Genomic DNA, 16,416 nt, shown 5'->3' with positions numbered 1-16,416 from the left:
TTTGTTTTTTAGCCACTAGAATTGTTGGCTGAATGTCCCCATAAGGTTACAGGAGCCCTTGTTTATCTCCAGAACCTCAGGTGAATGAGAAAGAGTAACCATTTCCAGTGTCATTACAAATACACTCCATTTATTAGCTCGTGGAGTCCTTTCATCAAACTGGTGAGTTTTCGTTCTAGTATCAGTTGAGTTTGAAACAGATTTAGGAAGAGGTGGGTTTTGAACCCACACCTTAGCCATCAATTCATGTGAACTCTTTCACATTGAACCGCATACACATTTCTTGCTGGTGAAGGAGCAAGACTACACAGATATTAGCTTTAAACACATTTTCTGACTACTAGCCAGTGTTAAAAGCTACTAATTCCTTTTATAGTCAAAGAAATAGATTCAGAGATGTTATCTACCCCAGTAGCCTTAAGTGGCCAAGTCAGGGTTTGAACCTCTTGAAGGGAAAGAGGTGGCCCCAAGGGAGGGAGTGAAAGTGTCAGAAGAGCCTGTGGGCCTGTAGGTTGGCATAGGCCCACTTTGTTGTGCCCCACAAGGCTGCCATTAATGTCCAGTGGGTGGTTGGGAACTGATGTCTCTTAACTGCAGGAGAAGGAAGAAAGAATTCCTCACCCCTGTCTGACCTAGGCTTGTGAAAGCTTACTAGCACAGGATATGCTGTGAAGGGAGAAGCTACAGGACCTGGTAATAGTTGGGTAAGGAGTGAGGTGGCAGGCCACCGCCTGGTGTTTTCTCAGATGTGAATGGTAAGAAGAGCTGGTTAGGTGGCAGGTAATGGTCTGTTCAGGATGGGAGTAGGGTGGAAAGTTCACCCACTAAATGGAAGACAAGTACATCACCTCCATCCTGTCTGCCAAAGCACCTTCAGCTTTGGCTAACCAACCCTTCACTCCTTGTTCCATGGGTAGGACTCCTTCCGAGTGTCTTGGGGCCTAGCCCCACCCTTCTGGGAGGCCTCCAGAATTGGCATATCCAGGGAAAGTTAAGGAGAGAATTTTGTGTTCAGTGTAGGGAAATCTTCCTCAAGTACTCAGATGGAGTACTTGATGGAGTCAGATGGAGATAGTTGGGTGAACAAAGTGATCAGGGGAGGGGCAGCAGAGAGGGAGATCCAGAAGCTGTTAAGATTCATTCCAAAAATCCAGCTCTTCCGTTAGGGATTAATGAGGCCACAGAATGGCATTGTGTCCCCACGTCCGTGGTCGATTTCCGTGTTTAACTGTTGGTGACCTTTCAAGTATACTTTCTAGTTCTTTCAGGGCTTGATAGGCTTCCTGTCAGGTGGCCAGACCAGAGTAAGGCTCATTTGGAACGAGCAAAAAGACATTAAGATTTTGTGGAAGAAATGAAAATTTAGCAAGTACATTGCTTGTTAAACGTCAGCAAACTCATAGGCGTGAAACTGGGGGTCTCGGGGCCATTTTGTGGCCTATGACGTCACCGCTAACGGGCATGGCGTCACTCGCAGGAAGCCACTTGATGGTAGAGCAAGAAGTCCCCCTCCCCTCTCACGGAATAGAATTTAGTCTGCGCATGCTTTGCTCGAGGCCGCGCTCGTGCGCATGCTCGCGATGGCTAAGGGGGCGCGCTCATGTCACGTGTTGTGGTGGTCGGAGCGCGCACTGCCTGCCCCGGAAGCTGTCGGCGTGCGGCGCGGCTGGGCGCTAAGATGGCGGCGGCGTGAGTTGCATGTCGTGTGAGGATTCCGGGGCCGCTGTGTCGCTCGGGTCCCACCATGGCCGTCACGATCACGCTCAAAACACTGCAGCAGCAGACCTTCAAGATCCGCATGGAGCCTGATGAGACGGTGCGAGCCAGGCCGGAGCTCCGGAGCGGGAGCGACGGGTGCAGCGGGTGGGGTGGGGGCGGGGAGGCCGGGATCCCGACGACAGAGGCGGGGAAGACGGCGCAGGGTCGCGCCCTGCCCATTCTCCCTACGGGCCTGACTTTCCCAGATATCCTGATGGTCCCTGGCTCTGCCCCTGGTGGCTCGGGCGGCGCTCTTGGGTCGATCTCGTGGCGAGGCCCCACCTCCGGGGCGCCCGCCAGGTCCCGGCTCCAATGTCAGCGCCCTCGCGGGGCGCGGGATCCGCAGGCTCAGATTGCCGGCCGGGCAGCTTTCTCTGGAATGGGTCCTCCGAGTTCCCACCTTTGTACGCTTTGCCTCGGGACCTTGGTGGCCAAATCTGGGAGTAGTGATCAGGAGATGCCGGGTGATGACAGCAACTATGATGATAATAAACGGTCTGAGTTTCAGTGGTCCGTGTTTGTTTTTCACCAGTCGCTGAGCGTTTTCATGATGTTTTACTAACTTTGCAAAGTAGGCTTGTCATCTGGGCACTCTTGCGTGTCCTCACTTAACAGATGTGGAAACTTTGAGCTTGAAGAACTTTGCTGTAGTCGCAGATGCATACAGCAAGGCGTGGCGGAGCTGATTTCAATTCGGATTTGCCTCAAGTCTCTAGAAACCACGGTCTAAAGATGATGCTGTGCTTTTGGCCGGAAAGAGACTTAGGACCTAAAAAACGTATATTTGGCACTTTTTGCACAATTTCCCCCATGAGGGAGATATTGAAGTTCATTTTTTGTAAAAAGGAAACAAACTCAGATTTTTTTGACCAACCCAGCTGTTTGGGAAAGTTAGGTAATGTCTGTGCCTCTATTTTTCTCAAATATAAAATAAGGATATAGAACTTGCTTCCTGGTGCAGTGGTTGATACTGCACTTTCAGTGCAGGGGGCCTGGGTTCAATCCTTGGTCAGGGAACTAGATCCCATATGCCAAAACTAAGATCCTATGCAGCCAAATAAATAGCTTTTAAAAAATACAAAATGAGGCTCATGGTACCTATTCCACTCAGTTGTTACAAGGCTTTAAAGCTGTGACGTATACATTTATAATAGCACTATCAACTTAGGATTCTCTCAGTAAACACCACTGTCAGCAACCTTAGGTCTCCCCTTTATTTTGAATTGCATTTCATCGTGTTTACATCATTTGAAATACGTATTAGTTTTTTTATTCTCCCACGTGAGTGTCCTCTATGAAAACAGGGACATGTGTTGAGTCTTTGTGCTCTGTCATCTGTACCTAAAACTTCACCTGGCACATATTCAGTGTTCAGTAAATATATCGTCGAATGGAGAATGGTCTACTATGCTTGATTATGAAGCTTAGCTATTCAGCCATCAGGGCCTGCAGCCTGCCCCCAAACTACCAGGGAAGAGAGAATCTGGGAAGTTTGCAATGATCATCTACCCCTTCCTCCAGGTGAAGGTGCTAAAGGAGAAGATAGAAGCTGAGAAGGGTCGTGATGCTTTCCCCGTGGCCGGACAGAAACTCATCTATGCTGGCAAGATCCTGAGTGACGATGTCCCCATCAGGGACTATCGCATTGACGAGAAGAACTTCGTGGTTGTCATGGTGACCAAGGTGGGTGATGTCTGCTGGTTGGGAGGGTGGGTGGATTGGCTGGGGAGCTGGCAAACAGCCTGTGCCCAAGAGAGATTAGCCATGAACAGGGTGGGGCGGAGCTGTGGAGGGATGTCGGGGCTAGATAGGGGTACTGATGCCTGCTCCCTTTTTCTGGGTGTCACAGGCCAAAACCAGCCCAGGCACCTCAGTACCCTCAGAGGCCTCACCCACTGCCACCCCGGAGTCTTCCACATCCTTCCCGTCAGCCCCTGCCTCAGGCATGTCCCACCCCCCACCTACTGCCAGAGAAGACAAAAGCCCATCGGAGGAATCTGCCCCCACGACGTCCCCGGAGTCTGTGTCAGGGTAAGGCAAGGAGCCGCAGCCCCAGTTTGGGCCCTGTCTTCCCTGCCCCTTTCAGCGCCCACGGTCATGGTTCCACACACCTGGGGGGAGGGCAAGCCTCCAGAAGCCAGGGTCCGATTTCTCTCTCTTGAATTTGCAGCTCTGTTCCCTCTTCAGGTAGCGGCGGGCGAGAGGAAGACGCAGCCTCCACGCTAGGTGGGTGGGTGGTCCCCCAGTTGAAAATGGCTGGATGCCCCAGGGGCATCCTGTGGGCATGGGAGGGCCGGGAAGCTGCCCTTCCTTCTCGGTGACCCAGCCTTTGTTGCTCCCTCCACAGTGACGGGCTCTGAGTATGAGACAATGCTGACGGAGATCATGTCCATGGGCTACGAGCGAGAGCGAGTTGTGGCTGCCCTGAGAGCCAGCTACAACAACCCCCACCGAGCTGTGGAATATCTACTCACGGTGAGGTGGGGCTGCTGCCTCCCGGGGAGTTCTCAAGGGAGCATGCGGACTTCAGTGCTCTGAAGGGTAGTCAGAATCTGTCCCCCAAAACGTTTGGGTTAGGGTTCTAGCCAGGAAAGAACTCCTGCAGGAGCCGGGAGGAGAGCGGTGGGGTGGGCCTGGGAGGGCAGAGCGGAGGCCTCCTGTGTCTCCTGCTAGGGCTGAGTATGCAGGAGGGGCGGCAGTGGGCAGTCTGTGCTTGGAACTTAAAAGGACGCCTGACAGGGAATTCCTGGGAGCCCCGAGCCAGAACACGGTTCTGTCCAGGAGAGCCAAGTTTCAGAGCAGCCATCCACAGAAGCAGGTAAGTGATTGGGAGGTGTGCGCATGGGGTGCCTGCTGTTGCGGCACCTGACTCATCCCACCCACCCCGTACTTCTGGGAGCCCAGGGTGGTGTCTGACCACACCCCTTCCCCCTGCCAGCAGGAGAGAACCCCTTGGAATTTCTGCGAGACCAGCCTCAGTTCCAGAACATGCGGCAGGTGATTCAGCAGAACCCTGCGCTGCTGCCAGCCCTGCTCCAGCAGCTGGGCCAGGAGAACCCCCAGCTCTTACAGGTACAGGCCTGGGGGCAGAGGGAGTTGTGCAGGCCCCATCTCCCCTACCTGTGGGTACCACAGTCCCCAGAGAGAGAGAGAGCCCAGCCCAGCATGGTGGGTAGGGGAGTCTCAGCTTGGAAGGCACTACTGACACGATAGTCTCCTGCTGTTCCCTGTGACTTGATGGCCTCCGTGGTTTCACCTGATGCTCCAGCCACCTGTGAGGTGTAGGTGCTGTTGTCACACTCCCGCAGAGGAAGGCGCCAGAGGTTTGGAGCAGCCTGGCAACTGGTGGAGTATGTCTGCCGCCAGCCTCTGGGGCCTGCACTCTGACTTGGCTCCACATTTAGCTGTTGCTTCATAAACACCCCTAGGGTTGTGGGACTGCTGTGCCCTGGTTGGTTCTGAGACCACCGAGCTCAGCAAAGCTCCATCCTGCCCTTGAAGGTTCCGAGGCAGAGGAGCAGTGACCCCTGAGTGTGACAGGGTCCTCTGGGTTCTCTGTGAAGCCTGCCTTTCCTGATTCAGGCATCTGCTGCTTCTACCCCAGACATTTCAGTCTCGTGTCCTGCCTCCTGCTCCCCTCCTCCAGGTGCTGGAGGGCCCGAGCTGCACATCTTCATTCTTTATCTGCTGTCAATCCTGGGGCCTTTAATTTCTGTGTGTGTGTGTGAGTCACTCAGTTATGTCTGACTTTGCAGTCCTATGAACTGTAGCCCGCCAGCCTCCTCCGTCCATGGAATTCTCAGCAAGAATACTGGAGTGGGTTACCATGCCCTTCTCCAGGGGATCTTCCCGATCCAGGGATTGAACCTGGGTTTCCTGTATTGCAGGCAGATTCTTTACTATCTGAGCCACCAGGGAACCCCCTCCCTGCCTTAAATTTGTATGATCAGCCTGGACCCTCTGGATGCCATGTTCTCCATGACTGACTGGGTGCCTCCATGAAAATGCTTTCTACATATCCAAGACCAGAGCAGATTCTCCCAGCCTTCCCTAACCCTGCCAGGACCAACCTGGGCTTGCTGGAGCCCCAGGCACCTGGGGGCCTGCTGGGGCTGTTTGCTCTGTCCTGCGTAACACTCAGCCCAGCCCTGCACTCCACCTCTGTGGCTGCCGCCTCATCTTCTACTGGGTCCCCAGGCGGCCACTATCCAGGCCTCTGCTTCTGCACTTTTCCTGTGGTTATTCTCCACCAGAATCCAGATTCCTGAAAAAGTGCTTTTTCTTTTGATGTGAAAATTGTCAAATGTACATAAAAATAAGGGCATATCAAAACCCCCCAGATGTGCAACACCCAGATGAATTCATCTTTTTAAAAAGTACACAGATGTCTTTTCCTAGTTGATTCTCACCACTGTGGTGTCCCGTTATGCTAGAAGGCACTAGAAGAAAGCGGTTTAGACCTTGCCTCCCTCTCTGATCTCATCTTTTGCTTCCTCCTTTCCTTTCTTGTTTATAGTTTTGCCATATGGATTTTTTTGTTTATGGAGTTTTCCAAATATACTCCCATCCCTGGGCCTTTACACTTGCTGTTGGCTCTATGTGGAAGGAAACTTCTCCATCCTATGGATCACAGGCCCCTCCCTCCTGGCTTAAAGTGTCTTTCCCAGACCAAGGTCTACTCTGATGTATGGCAGGGTCAGTATTTACATTGTAAATAATAGCCAATTTATTTGCGTGTGTAAAGCTTATCTCCCCATCCTGGACATTAGCTCCTCTAGGACAGGGCCCGTGTCCACCACTGTGTGGCTGGCCAGAGTAGGTGCCCTGTAAATGTTTGCTGAGTGAGTGCAAAGGGCTGTGATAGGGACCTGGGGGAGCGGGGACAAAGGCCGTGGGTCACCCTTCCCTCCTCTGTCTCCCACAGCAAATCAGCCGGCATCAGGAGCAGTTCATCCAGATGTTGAATGAGCCCCCCGGGGAGCTGGTGGACATCTCAGACGTGGAGGGCGAGGTGGGCGCCATAGGTGAGGAGGCCCCGCAGATGAACTACATCCAGGTGACACCACAGGAGAAAGAAGCTATAGAGAGGGTAAGAGGCCTGTCCAAGAGGGTTGTGACCTCGTGGGTGGGCAGGGCCCTCACCTCTTGCTTATACCTGCCCGTCTTCCCACAGTTGAAGGCCCTGGGCTTCCCAGAGAGCCTGGTGATCCAGGCCTACTTCGCTTGTGAAAAAAACGAGAACTTGGCTGCCAACTTCCTCCTGAGTCAGAACTTTGATGACGAGTGATGCTGGGAGGCCAGGCTGCCCACCGCCCCCTCCTCCCCACCCTCCCATCCCCTCTCCACAAAAGTTTTATAAAAGAAAAAAATATATATATATATTCATGTTTATTTAAGAAGTGGAAAAAAAAAAATCAAAAACTAAAAAAAAGAAACTCCGACCCAACTTCCCACTCTCCTAAAGTGGTCCCTCATTCCCATCTTGGCCTGAAAAGACCTGGGCCAGACAGCTGTCCCCCTCTCCCCATCCCCCACCCCAGCCCAGCCTGCTCTAAGGAGCTGGCAGAACTGGAGGTGACAGATGGGCCCCTCTTGGCCTGTGTCCCAGCTCCCTGCAGCCAGATGGAGAGGCGGCTGCTTGCTTCCCCACCCCCCCAGAGAGCCCCTGAGACCTCCCCCGCCCTCTTCCAGGGTGAGGGGAAGCTGGAGCTCCAAACTTTTGATCCTCCGTTGGAGTGTCTCACATCTTTCCATCTGGGGTGAATGCTCAAGAGGCCCAAGGACTCCTCTGTGGTCTGGCCTAGGCTTCCATCCTGCATCCCTTTGCTGGCGGGGGGAAGGTCTGGTTTGTCCTGCTTGGGGAAGGGGAAACATCAGAGTTGCTCTGGAGTTTGAGGCTAGTCCCCCACCCCAGAAGAGAACTGTTGTCTCTGATAAAGGTTTTGAAGTGAATAAAGTTTTAAAAGCCAGTCCTGTGGTTCATCCCTACTGGGGCTTCCCACTCCAGCTGGTCTGGGTCTAGGGGCTAGTTGGGCACAGGAGATGGGGGAATGCCATGAAAGGGGCAGAGGGGTCTGTCTGCCTCTGCAGATTGTGGCTCCTAGTGTACCCCGCCCCCACCACCAAGCTGTGTTATTCCCAGGCAGTGGGCCCCAGCCTTGGAAGGGCTGCTGCTCTTTCCACCCCCCCATCATCACCACAGTCTGTTTTGGCTACACTTCCCCCCTGGTAATTGGCTAATTACTGGAGATTAATGTTGGTAAACAGAAGCCTTCTTCTCCTCTGCCATCTGCTCCTCCATTATTTCCCCATTGTGCCCCGCCCCCTTTTCCCCCTGAAGCCCGAGTTGGTCAGCATGGTCTTGAGTCCCCTGAGTGAGCAGAGCCAGGGAAGGGTGGGGGATTCCCTGGCTCCAGGTGTTGGAGAAGGAACCAATGTGCCCAGGGAGGGGTGTGATAAGAGAGGACATAGCTCTTCAGGGGTGGGGCAAGTTTTATTGGGAAAGAACCCAGCTCAGGAGTCGGGTGTTTCAGAGTCTGCTGGATCCTGGGCCGCAGCAGCGGCCATCGCAGCAGCTCGTGCCTCCTTCTTCTTTCTTTGTTTCTCCTCCTTGAGGCGCTTGCGATGCTGCTTCTCCAAGTCCTGCAGCAGCTCCTGGAAGCGGGCACTCCTCGGGTCCACGTGGTATCCCAGGCGCTCCTGGGCCTCCGCCTGCAGCCGGGCCCTCCGCTCCTTGTCTGCTTGCGCCTTCTCCCTGCGTGCCTGCTGCTGCCGCCGCCAGTTCTCAATCATCTGTGGCATCTTGGCCATGCACTCTTCAATGAGCTGTTCCCTGCCGGTGAAGGAGGGTGGTTGGTGAGGGCAGCCCCACCCAGCTAGAGCAGTACCCATCCACCCACCTCCCACCCCCAAGCCTTTGCCCACATCCTGCCTCTTCCAGCTCCCCTATATTTCAAGATGAAAGATTGGGAAGGCTTATGGTGGTCATTAAAACTGTCAAGAAAAGTCCTTGACAAGTGAAGCAAGAGGCAGGAGAGAGGAACTAGTGTGAAAGTGACAGTGTTAGTCACTCAGTTGTGTCTGACTCTCTGAGACTCCATGGACTATAGCTGCCAGCTCCTCTGTCCATGGAATTCTCCAGGCAAGAATGCTGGAGTGAGTAACTATTTTCTTCTCCAGGGGATCTTCCCAACCCAGGGATCAAACCCCGGTCTCCTGCATTGCAGATTCTTTACCATCTGAACCGCCAAGGAAATAAATATGTATTTAACCTTGAGCAAGCCCCAGTCACTCTAGGAGCAGACCCCAAGTCAACCCAGCATTTCCCTGAGCTGTCTCCTGAGCCATCCAAGTGCCACGTGTTATTCCCATAGCACATTCCTTCATCCTACAGACATCAATGAGTACCCACTCTATGCCAGGCCCACTTCTAGACACAGGAGTGGAGGCAAGAAATGAATCGGACCTTTCCCTCCAATAGGTGGTAGGTGTGAGTCACTGTTCCATTTTAAGGATTAGCAACATGAAACTGAAAGCCCCATGGTAGGGTCAGCCAGCTGGGATAACTGGGTTTATTTGACATAGGTTCACATCCCAGCTCTGTTCGTTCACTGGGCGACTGGACACGTGACTTCACCCTCCTTGGCCTCAGTTTCCTATCTCTCAAATAAGGGTGATTCCCTCTTCCTCTTAGAGCTGCTGTGAGGACAAGAACAGTAAACACCAGGAACACACTCGCCTGCCTTCGCTGCCCCCTCTCTTCAGTAAGTGGCACAATCAATATCTTCGCTTTTGCTTCCATTCTTCCCTCTAAGTCCTTCAGACCTGCCTCCCAAGTGCGATCTGTACCCTTGATCCCATGCTCCATTACCTCTCACACCTCCCCAGCCACACTAATGTCCAGGCTGTTTCTTAAAGCACATACCTACCTCAGGGTGTTTGCACCAGCTGTTCCCTTTACCAAGAACATTCTCCCTAAGATCTTTCCATAGCTACCGCTGATCATTCATCTCTCTCTTAAGTTGCTCAGTCATGTCCAACTCTTTGTGACTCCATGGACTATACAGTCCATGGAATTCTCCAGGCCTGAATATGGGAGTGGGTAGCCTTTCCCTTCTCCAGGGGATCTTCCCAACCCAGGGACCGAACCTAGGTCTCCCGCATTGCAGGTGGATTCTTTACCAGCTGAGCCACAAGGGAAGCCCAACAGGTCTCTGCTTAAACATTTTCAATGTCAAGTTTTCGGAGAAGCCTGAGGCCTACCAGGGCGAAGTCACCCTCAGGCCTGCAGGCTCCACCCAATTTTATCTTCCTAATGACTCTGGGTCACCATTTGAAATTCATTTTGTTCCCCACTATGCCCTCAGCACCCGGGACATGGCCTTGCTCAGAGTAGCCGCTATGTAAAGATTTGTTGACCGATGACTAAATGAACTTAGCCAGAAGTCTTTTCGCATCTAGGTGAGCGTGCACGTAAATACTGCATGCAAACCGCCCGATGGAGTAAGCACTGTTGATGCACAGTTCACCGTCGGCCCGCAGTCCCGCTCCCGCCCGACTGCACGCACGCACCTGGCTTGTCGCTTCTGCTCTTCGGCCAGCTGCTGCACCCGCAGCGATTCCTGCATGACCGCCAGGCTCGGGTACCATTCTCGCTCCTCAGCCTCCAGCTCGAGCAGCTGTTCCCGCGACGGCCACAGAGAACCGGGGTCAACACCGGAGGCGGCGCCATGCCGCGCGAACTGCTTAGCTGCGTAGCGCGGCCCCAGCTGCCAGCGCGGGGTCAGTGGGTCATCCGGGTCGGGCCACCAGGGCTCCCGTGAGCGGCGCGGAGGCGGCGGCGCTCGGTAGCCGCGGGAGCCCGGGCCCAGGGTCGTCACCCACCCGAGCAGGCTGCGAGTCTGCCGCACGGGCGCAGCCATCTTGGCCGTGCGAGGTCCTCGCGAGCAGGCCGGGCTGGCCAAGGCGCTGCCTGCGCGTGAGGTCCGCTGGGGGCCGGGAGGAGGCATTCCCTGGCCGCCTCAGTTCTGCGCAGGGAGAAGAGGGGGTAGTCTTATTTTTTACACATCTTCAAGTATAATTATAAAATTTCCTGTAGCAGTTAATTTATTAAAATCGTATTTAAATTTTTCTTAGTTTTTTGTTCATATTTAAAATTTAATTTTATGTTAAAAATAGCATTTATTTTAAATATTAACATTTAAATGTTTTAAATTTAAACGATCATTTAAATATTTATTTAAAACACTGAAATATTTTCGTTTTAAGTTAAATCTACGTATTATTTTATATTTTAACTTTTAAATCTATGCAACATATTTAATTTTTTTAAATCCAGGCAAGAATATTGGAGTGGATTGCCATTTCCCCCTCCAGGGGATGGATCTTCCTGACCAGGGATCGAACCAGTGTCTTCTACGTCTCATGCGTTACAGGAGGATTCTTTACCCGCTGAACCAAGGGGAAAGCAACCCCTGGCTATTTTCTAGGGCCATGGGCTTCTGTAGTTGCCGCACGCTGGCTCGGTACTTGTGGCACAGGGATTCAGTTGCCCTTCAGCGTGTGGAATCTTCGGGACCAGGGAACAAACCGTGTCCCATGTCGGCAGACGATTTCTTAATCACAGCACCACTACTGAAGTCCTAAATATTTAAATTTTATATAAATACTTATTTAAACATTGTTCATGGGAGAAGGCAATGGCACCCCACTCCAGTACTGTTGCCCGGAAAATCCCATGGATGGAGGAGCCTGGTAGGCTGCAGTCCATGGGGTCGCACAGAGTAGGACACGACTGAAGCGACTTGGCAGCAAACATTGTTCATAACATTAACTATTCATATTATGCTTTTTCATTTGATTTTAATATATTTATTTAAATTTTAATTTTGAATAATTACTTAAAACTTTCCTTAACATTTATTTAAATGTTTACATTTTGTGGGCCTTCCCTGGTGGCTCAGATGGTAAACAATCTGCCTGCAATGCAGGAGACCTGGGTTTGATCCCTGGGTGGGGAAGATACCCTGGAGAGGAGAATGGCTACCCATTCTAGTATTATTCTTGCCTGGAGAATTCCATGGACAGAGGAGCCTGGTGGGCTACAGTCTATGGAGTTGCAAAGAGTTGGACATGACTGAGGGGCTAACACTAACAATTCTGTCTATAACACTTGAATTTGAATGTCAATATTATTTATGATATTTATATAGAAATTTTACTTTACATCATATTGTAAATAGTTACTGTATGCCTTTTAAGTTTTTGTATGTTAAAATGTTTAAAACATTCAATCCTGGTGTAGAAACTAAATACTATTTTTGAAAAAGGATTTCCACCTTAAAAAGGAAGGAAATTCTGACCCATGCTACAGCATGGATGAAATTGAAAGCCATTATAGTGAGTGAAATAAGGCAGTCAGAAAAGGACATAAGTTATATGATTTCACTTACATGAGGTCCCTAAAGGAGTCAGATTCATAGAGTCAGCAAGTCGGAGCTTGCCTGGGAGGGGCAGGGGACTGGGGAATGGGAGTTACTGCTCAATAGGTACAGTGGATATATATTGTATTGAGTATAGGTGCTCAATAGGTATAGAATTTCTGTTTGGGATGATGAGAAAGTTCTGGAGATGGGTGGTGATGGTGGTTTCACGACGTTGTGAATGTGCTTAATGCCACTGAGCAGTACACTTGAAAATGGTTACAATGTAAATTTTATGTATATTTTAGTATTTTAAAAAATGCCATTTGCCCAGTGAGCCAGGGAGCCTGGACAAGAATGTTCATAGTTCATATCAGTACTATCTATTTCATACATATTAATCTCAAGCTGAAAACAGTTCGCACCTGAGTCCGTCTGCAGTCGAGTGGATCCCTGAATGTTGATGTTTCAGCCAACAGAATACCACAAGCATTCACAGCTGCTCACTGCCTTGTGGATGATTCTCATCAACATCTTATGCACCAAAGGAAGTGGGACCCAAATGATTCTTTTTCAGAAAGGAATGTTTTTGGTCATGGAAGGGCTTCCCTGGTGGCTCAGTGGTAAAGAATTCACCTGCCAAGGCAGGAGACTCAGGTTCAATCCCTGGGTCAGGAAGCTCCCCGGGAGGAGGAACTGGCAACCCACTCCAGTATTCTTGCCTGGAGAACCCCATGGACAGAGGGGCCTGGCAGGCTACAGTCCAAGGGCTCTTTTAGTCTGACATGACTTAGCAACTCAACAACAGAAACAAAGTTTACACAAATTGTCCTTTTCATATAAAGTTGAAAAATCTTAGTGTTATTATGGATGCAGTCTTTAAGAGGTAAAAGATAAAGAAAAGCCAAACAGTGACCATTCTGGAAGTCAGGATGGTACACCTCTGGTGGGGATAAGGAGGCAGCTGGGTGGTGGTCATGTGGCAGATGTGGGAGGGGTTTGCTTTGTAGCAGATTACTGAGCTGGGCATTCCCATTCTGTTAGCTTTTCTCTAAGTGGACTGTATTCAGTGTTATTTCTTGATCTAGGCTTTAGTGATGCCTGAGTTATAATTATTCTTTCAGTTGGATATAATTGTATATGTGTGGGTTGCACACTTTCCTGTAGCTTTATTATATTTTGCAATTTAGAAAAATGAAAATACACGCAACAAAAAGGATTTCAGCGAGAAGTCCTACTCCCACCTGTCTCTCATCCTCTGCTTCCTTGGAGCCCCTCCTCCATCACTTGTTTTAGTTTCTTATGTATCCTACCGTTGGTTTATACATTCTTTTTTTGAATTTTTATTGAATTTGTTAACAATATTGCTTCTTTCTGTATTTTTGTTTTTTGGCCCCCAAGGCATGTGGGATCTTAACCCCCTGACTGATGAGGGATCAAACCCACAACGCCTGCATTGGAAGGCAAGGTCTTAACCACTGGACCACCAGGGAGGTCCCTCTAGTGTCTTATTTACAGTGCTAATGGATTATTTATTTCACAAGGACAGAAGACCACAGTCATTGTGTCATCACCCAGGTTTAACAAATACTCATGCTTTGGCTCCCTTGCTTCAGGGTGTGTGTGTGTGTGTTTAATTTCTTTAAATAAAACGAGCCCTATTACAAAAGTTTCTAGTGACAGTAAGGCCTCTGCCTACAGATGCCAGTCTTCCCTCCACCCTTTACCCCCTGCACCCATCACCCTACTCAGGACTAACAGTTACTTTGAAATCAGCTTATTCTTCCAAGACCAGTCTTTATGCATTCATTACTTATCTAGAGTGTGAGAACAATATTAATGCATTAATATATTTTAAACAGTTTGCATAAATGGTATCCTGAATATCTTAGTTTGCAACTTTTTTCCCTCAGCCTCTTGGTTTCCAGATATCTCCAAGTGGATTCAGGTAGATTTCTACAGTGTAGCTGTGCTTTTCTGGAGAAGGCAATGGCACCCCACTCCAGTACTCTTCTTGCCTGTAAAAACCCCATGGATGGAGGAGCCTGGTAGGCTGCAGTCCATGGGGTCTCTACGAGTTGGACACGACTGAGCGACTTCACTTACACGCATTGGAGAAGGCAATGGCAACCCACTCCAGTGTTCTTGCCTGGAGAATCCCAGGGACGGGGGAGCCTGGTGGGCTGCCATCTATGGAATCGCACAGAGTTGGACACGACTGAAACGACTTAGCAGCAGCAGCAGCAGCTGTGTTTTTCACAGTGTAGGTCACAGGGCCCATATTGATTCAGGAAGTCAGGGAACTGGGTTCCAACCAGCATTTATCTCTAGGTTTACAGTTAAGGGAAGAATGATTCATAGAAAACTTCTTTTAATTTTTAAAAATTATTTATTTTTTAAAATGATGTAACACACATAAAACTTACTGTTGTAACTTTTTTTGGCTATGCTGCTTTGCTGCTGCTTGAGGGCTTTCTCTAGTTGTGGCTAGCTGGGGCTGCTCTCTAGCTGTGGTGCTTGGGCTTCTCATTGTGGTGGCTTCTCTTGTTGCAGAGCACCAGTTCTAGGGCATGTGGGCTCAGTAGCTGTAGCACAAGGGCTTGGTTGCCTTACGGCGTGTGGAATCTTCCCAGACTAGGCATTGAACCTGTGTCCCCTGCATTGGCAGGTGGACTCTTAACCATTGGATCATTAAGGAAATTCTCGTAACCATTTTAAGGTCCACTACTATTCAGTGGCATTAAGCACATTCACACTGTTGTACAACCATTACCACCATCCATTTCCAGGAATTTGTCATCTTGTAAAACTGAAACTCTTTCCCCATTAAGCAACTAACTCTCCATTCTCCACTTCCCTCAGTTCCTGGTAATCCCCATTCTAATTTCTGTCTCTGTGAATGTGACTACTCTTGGGACTTCATGTAAGTGGAATCATACGGTATTTGTCCTTTTGTGACTGGCTTATTTCACTGAGCATAATGTCCTCAAGGGTCAGAATTTACTTCTTTTTTAAGGCTGAGTACTATTTCATTGCAGATATTCACCACTGTGTGTTTTTCTGTTTATCCACTGACGGGCATTTGGGCTGCTTCTACCTTTTGGCTATTGTGAATAATGCTCCTGTGGACATGGGTAAAATAGCAGCTATTATTCATGAAAAATACAGAATATTAAAATGTCAGGTTGTATCGCATGTACTAACGGTAAGTATTATTTGGTAAAACATTTATTTCTGTCACATATGCGGGTATGTATGTATACTGGTGATGCAGTTATCATCAATGGTAACATACCTTCCCGAAACAACTATTTTGTTATGCTTATTGATTGTGTAGATCAGGAGTTTGCCCGGCCCTAGTGGGGATGGTTGTCTCTGTTCCATGCTGTCTGCAGCCCCCAGTGGGAATAACTGAAAGTTGAGTGACTTAACACTTGGCAGCTAGGATCATCAGACAGCATCTTTATTCATTCATGACTTACAGTGGCTTCTGGCTGGATATTCAGCTAAGGTATTGGCTGGAACAGCCACCAGTGGTCTCTCTGTTGGTCCCACCAGTCACCAACATTATCTACGTTCAAGGGTAGGGGTCAGAGACCTCTTCACTCAAAGGAGTCTCAGGGTCACATTGTCACAATTGCATACAAAGGATTGTATGTAGAACATGTAGGATAGGATTATATTTTTTCAAGTATTTATTTATTTATAGTATTTGGCTGCATCTGGCCTTCATTGTACCGTGTGGGATATTCATTGTGTCATTCAGCGTTGTCCATTGTGGCACTCAAACTCAGAAGTTGTGGTCCTCAGGCTTAGTTGGTTCATGGCATATGGGATCTTACTGCCCTGACCAGGGATCACATTCCCTGCATTGCAAGGTGGATTCTTAACCACTGGGCTACCAGGGAAGTCCCAGGGCATATTATTGAGGCCTTTTTGGAAACTACAGTCTGCTACCTCTAGTTCATAATATAAAATGTATTTCTTACTGTGTTTAGTGATTTTTAAAAAAATTGGAAAAAAAAAAGTCTGCTCAGGAACTTCCCCGGTGGCCCAGTGATTAGGAAGTCCTATGCTTTCACTGCAGGATGCACAAGTTCAGTCCCTGGCCAGGGAACTAAGAATGCATGCCACAGGGAGAAAATAATCTAAAAAATGAAATAAAGTACCTGTTTGATATTGTCCATAGTATGAATAAACTATCATTATTCTGTCATGCTGTTGTGATGGACATTTG

General features: G+C 49.5%; 2 protein-coding genes across 3 annotated transcripts; one reads left to right on the top strand and one right to left on the bottom strand.

The window, feature by feature from the left end:
• Positions 1 to 69: 69 nt before the first annotated feature.
• Positions 70 to 7,727, top strand: RAD23A (RAD23 homolog A, nucleotide excision repair protein). Of its 2 annotated transcripts, none has more exons than XM_061421958.1 (9): positions 70 to 1,816; positions 3,280 to 3,441; positions 3,608 to 3,789; positions 3,929 to 3,984; positions 4,106 to 4,233; positions 4,498 to 4,576; positions 4,700 to 4,830; positions 6,683 to 6,847; positions 6,932 to 7,727. In XM_061421958.1, exons 1-9 carry the CDS (start codon positions 1,745 to 1,747, stop codon positions 7,043 to 7,045), a joined length of 1,089 nt encoding a protein of 362 aa, XP_061277942.1. In that variant the 5' UTR covers positions 70 to 1,744; the 3' UTR covers positions 7,046 to 7,727. The 2 variants fall into 2 exon arrangements, with proteins under 2 accessions (XP_061277942.1, XP_061277941.1); XM_061421957.1 differs by having other exon boundaries at positions 4,697 to 4,830.
• Positions 7,728 to 8,232: 505 nt separating this feature from the next.
• GADD45GIP1 (GADD45G interacting protein 1) lies at positions 8,233 to 10,719 on the bottom strand. Its single transcript, XM_061421963.1, has 2 exons — positions 10,330 to 10,719; positions 8,233 to 8,590 (listed from the first exon to the last, which is right to left on the bottom strand). The coding sequence occupies exons 1-2, from the start codon at positions 10,677 to 10,679 to the stop codon at positions 8,272 to 8,274; spliced, it is 669 nt and encodes a 222-aa protein (XP_061277947.1). The 5' UTR covers positions 10,680 to 10,719; the 3' UTR covers positions 8,233 to 8,271.
• Positions 10,720 to 16,416: the final 5,697 nt, after the last annotated feature.

This window comes from Bos javanicus, chromosome 7, assembly GCF_032452875.1.
Source record: "Bos javanicus breed banteng chromosome 7, ARS-OSU_banteng_1.0, whole genome shotgun sequence".
NCBI lineage: Eukaryota > Metazoa > Chordata > Mammalia > Artiodactyla > Bovidae > Bos > Bos javanicus.
The sequence above is the reverse complement of the archived record's forward strand: the minus strand, read 5'-3'. Positions and strand labels throughout refer to the sequence as shown.

Excerpts from the sequence above, each read along its gene's own strand:
- RAD23A (XM_061421957.1), top strand. The coding sequence starts at position 1,745 with ATGGCCGTCACGATCACGCTCAAAACACTGCAGCAGCAGACCTTCAAG. Across the intron at positions 3,442-3,607 it reads TGGTTGTCATGGTGACCAAG|GCCAAAACCAGCCCAGGCAC; the intron begins GTGGGTGATGTC and ends TGGGTGTCACAG. Across the intron at positions 4,234-4,497 it reads CTGTGGAATATCTACTCACG|GGAATTCCTGGGAGCCCCGA; the intron begins GTGAGGTGGGGC and ends GACGCCTGACAG.
- GADD45GIP1 (XM_061421963.1), bottom strand. The coding sequence starts at position 10,679 with ATGGCTGCGCCCGTGCGGCAGACTCGCAGCCTGCTCGGGTGGGTGACG. Across the intron at positions 8,591-10,329 it reads GAGCAGAAGCGACAAGCCAG|GGAACAGCTCATTGAAGAGT; the intron begins GTGCGTGCGTGC and ends CTTCACCGGCAG.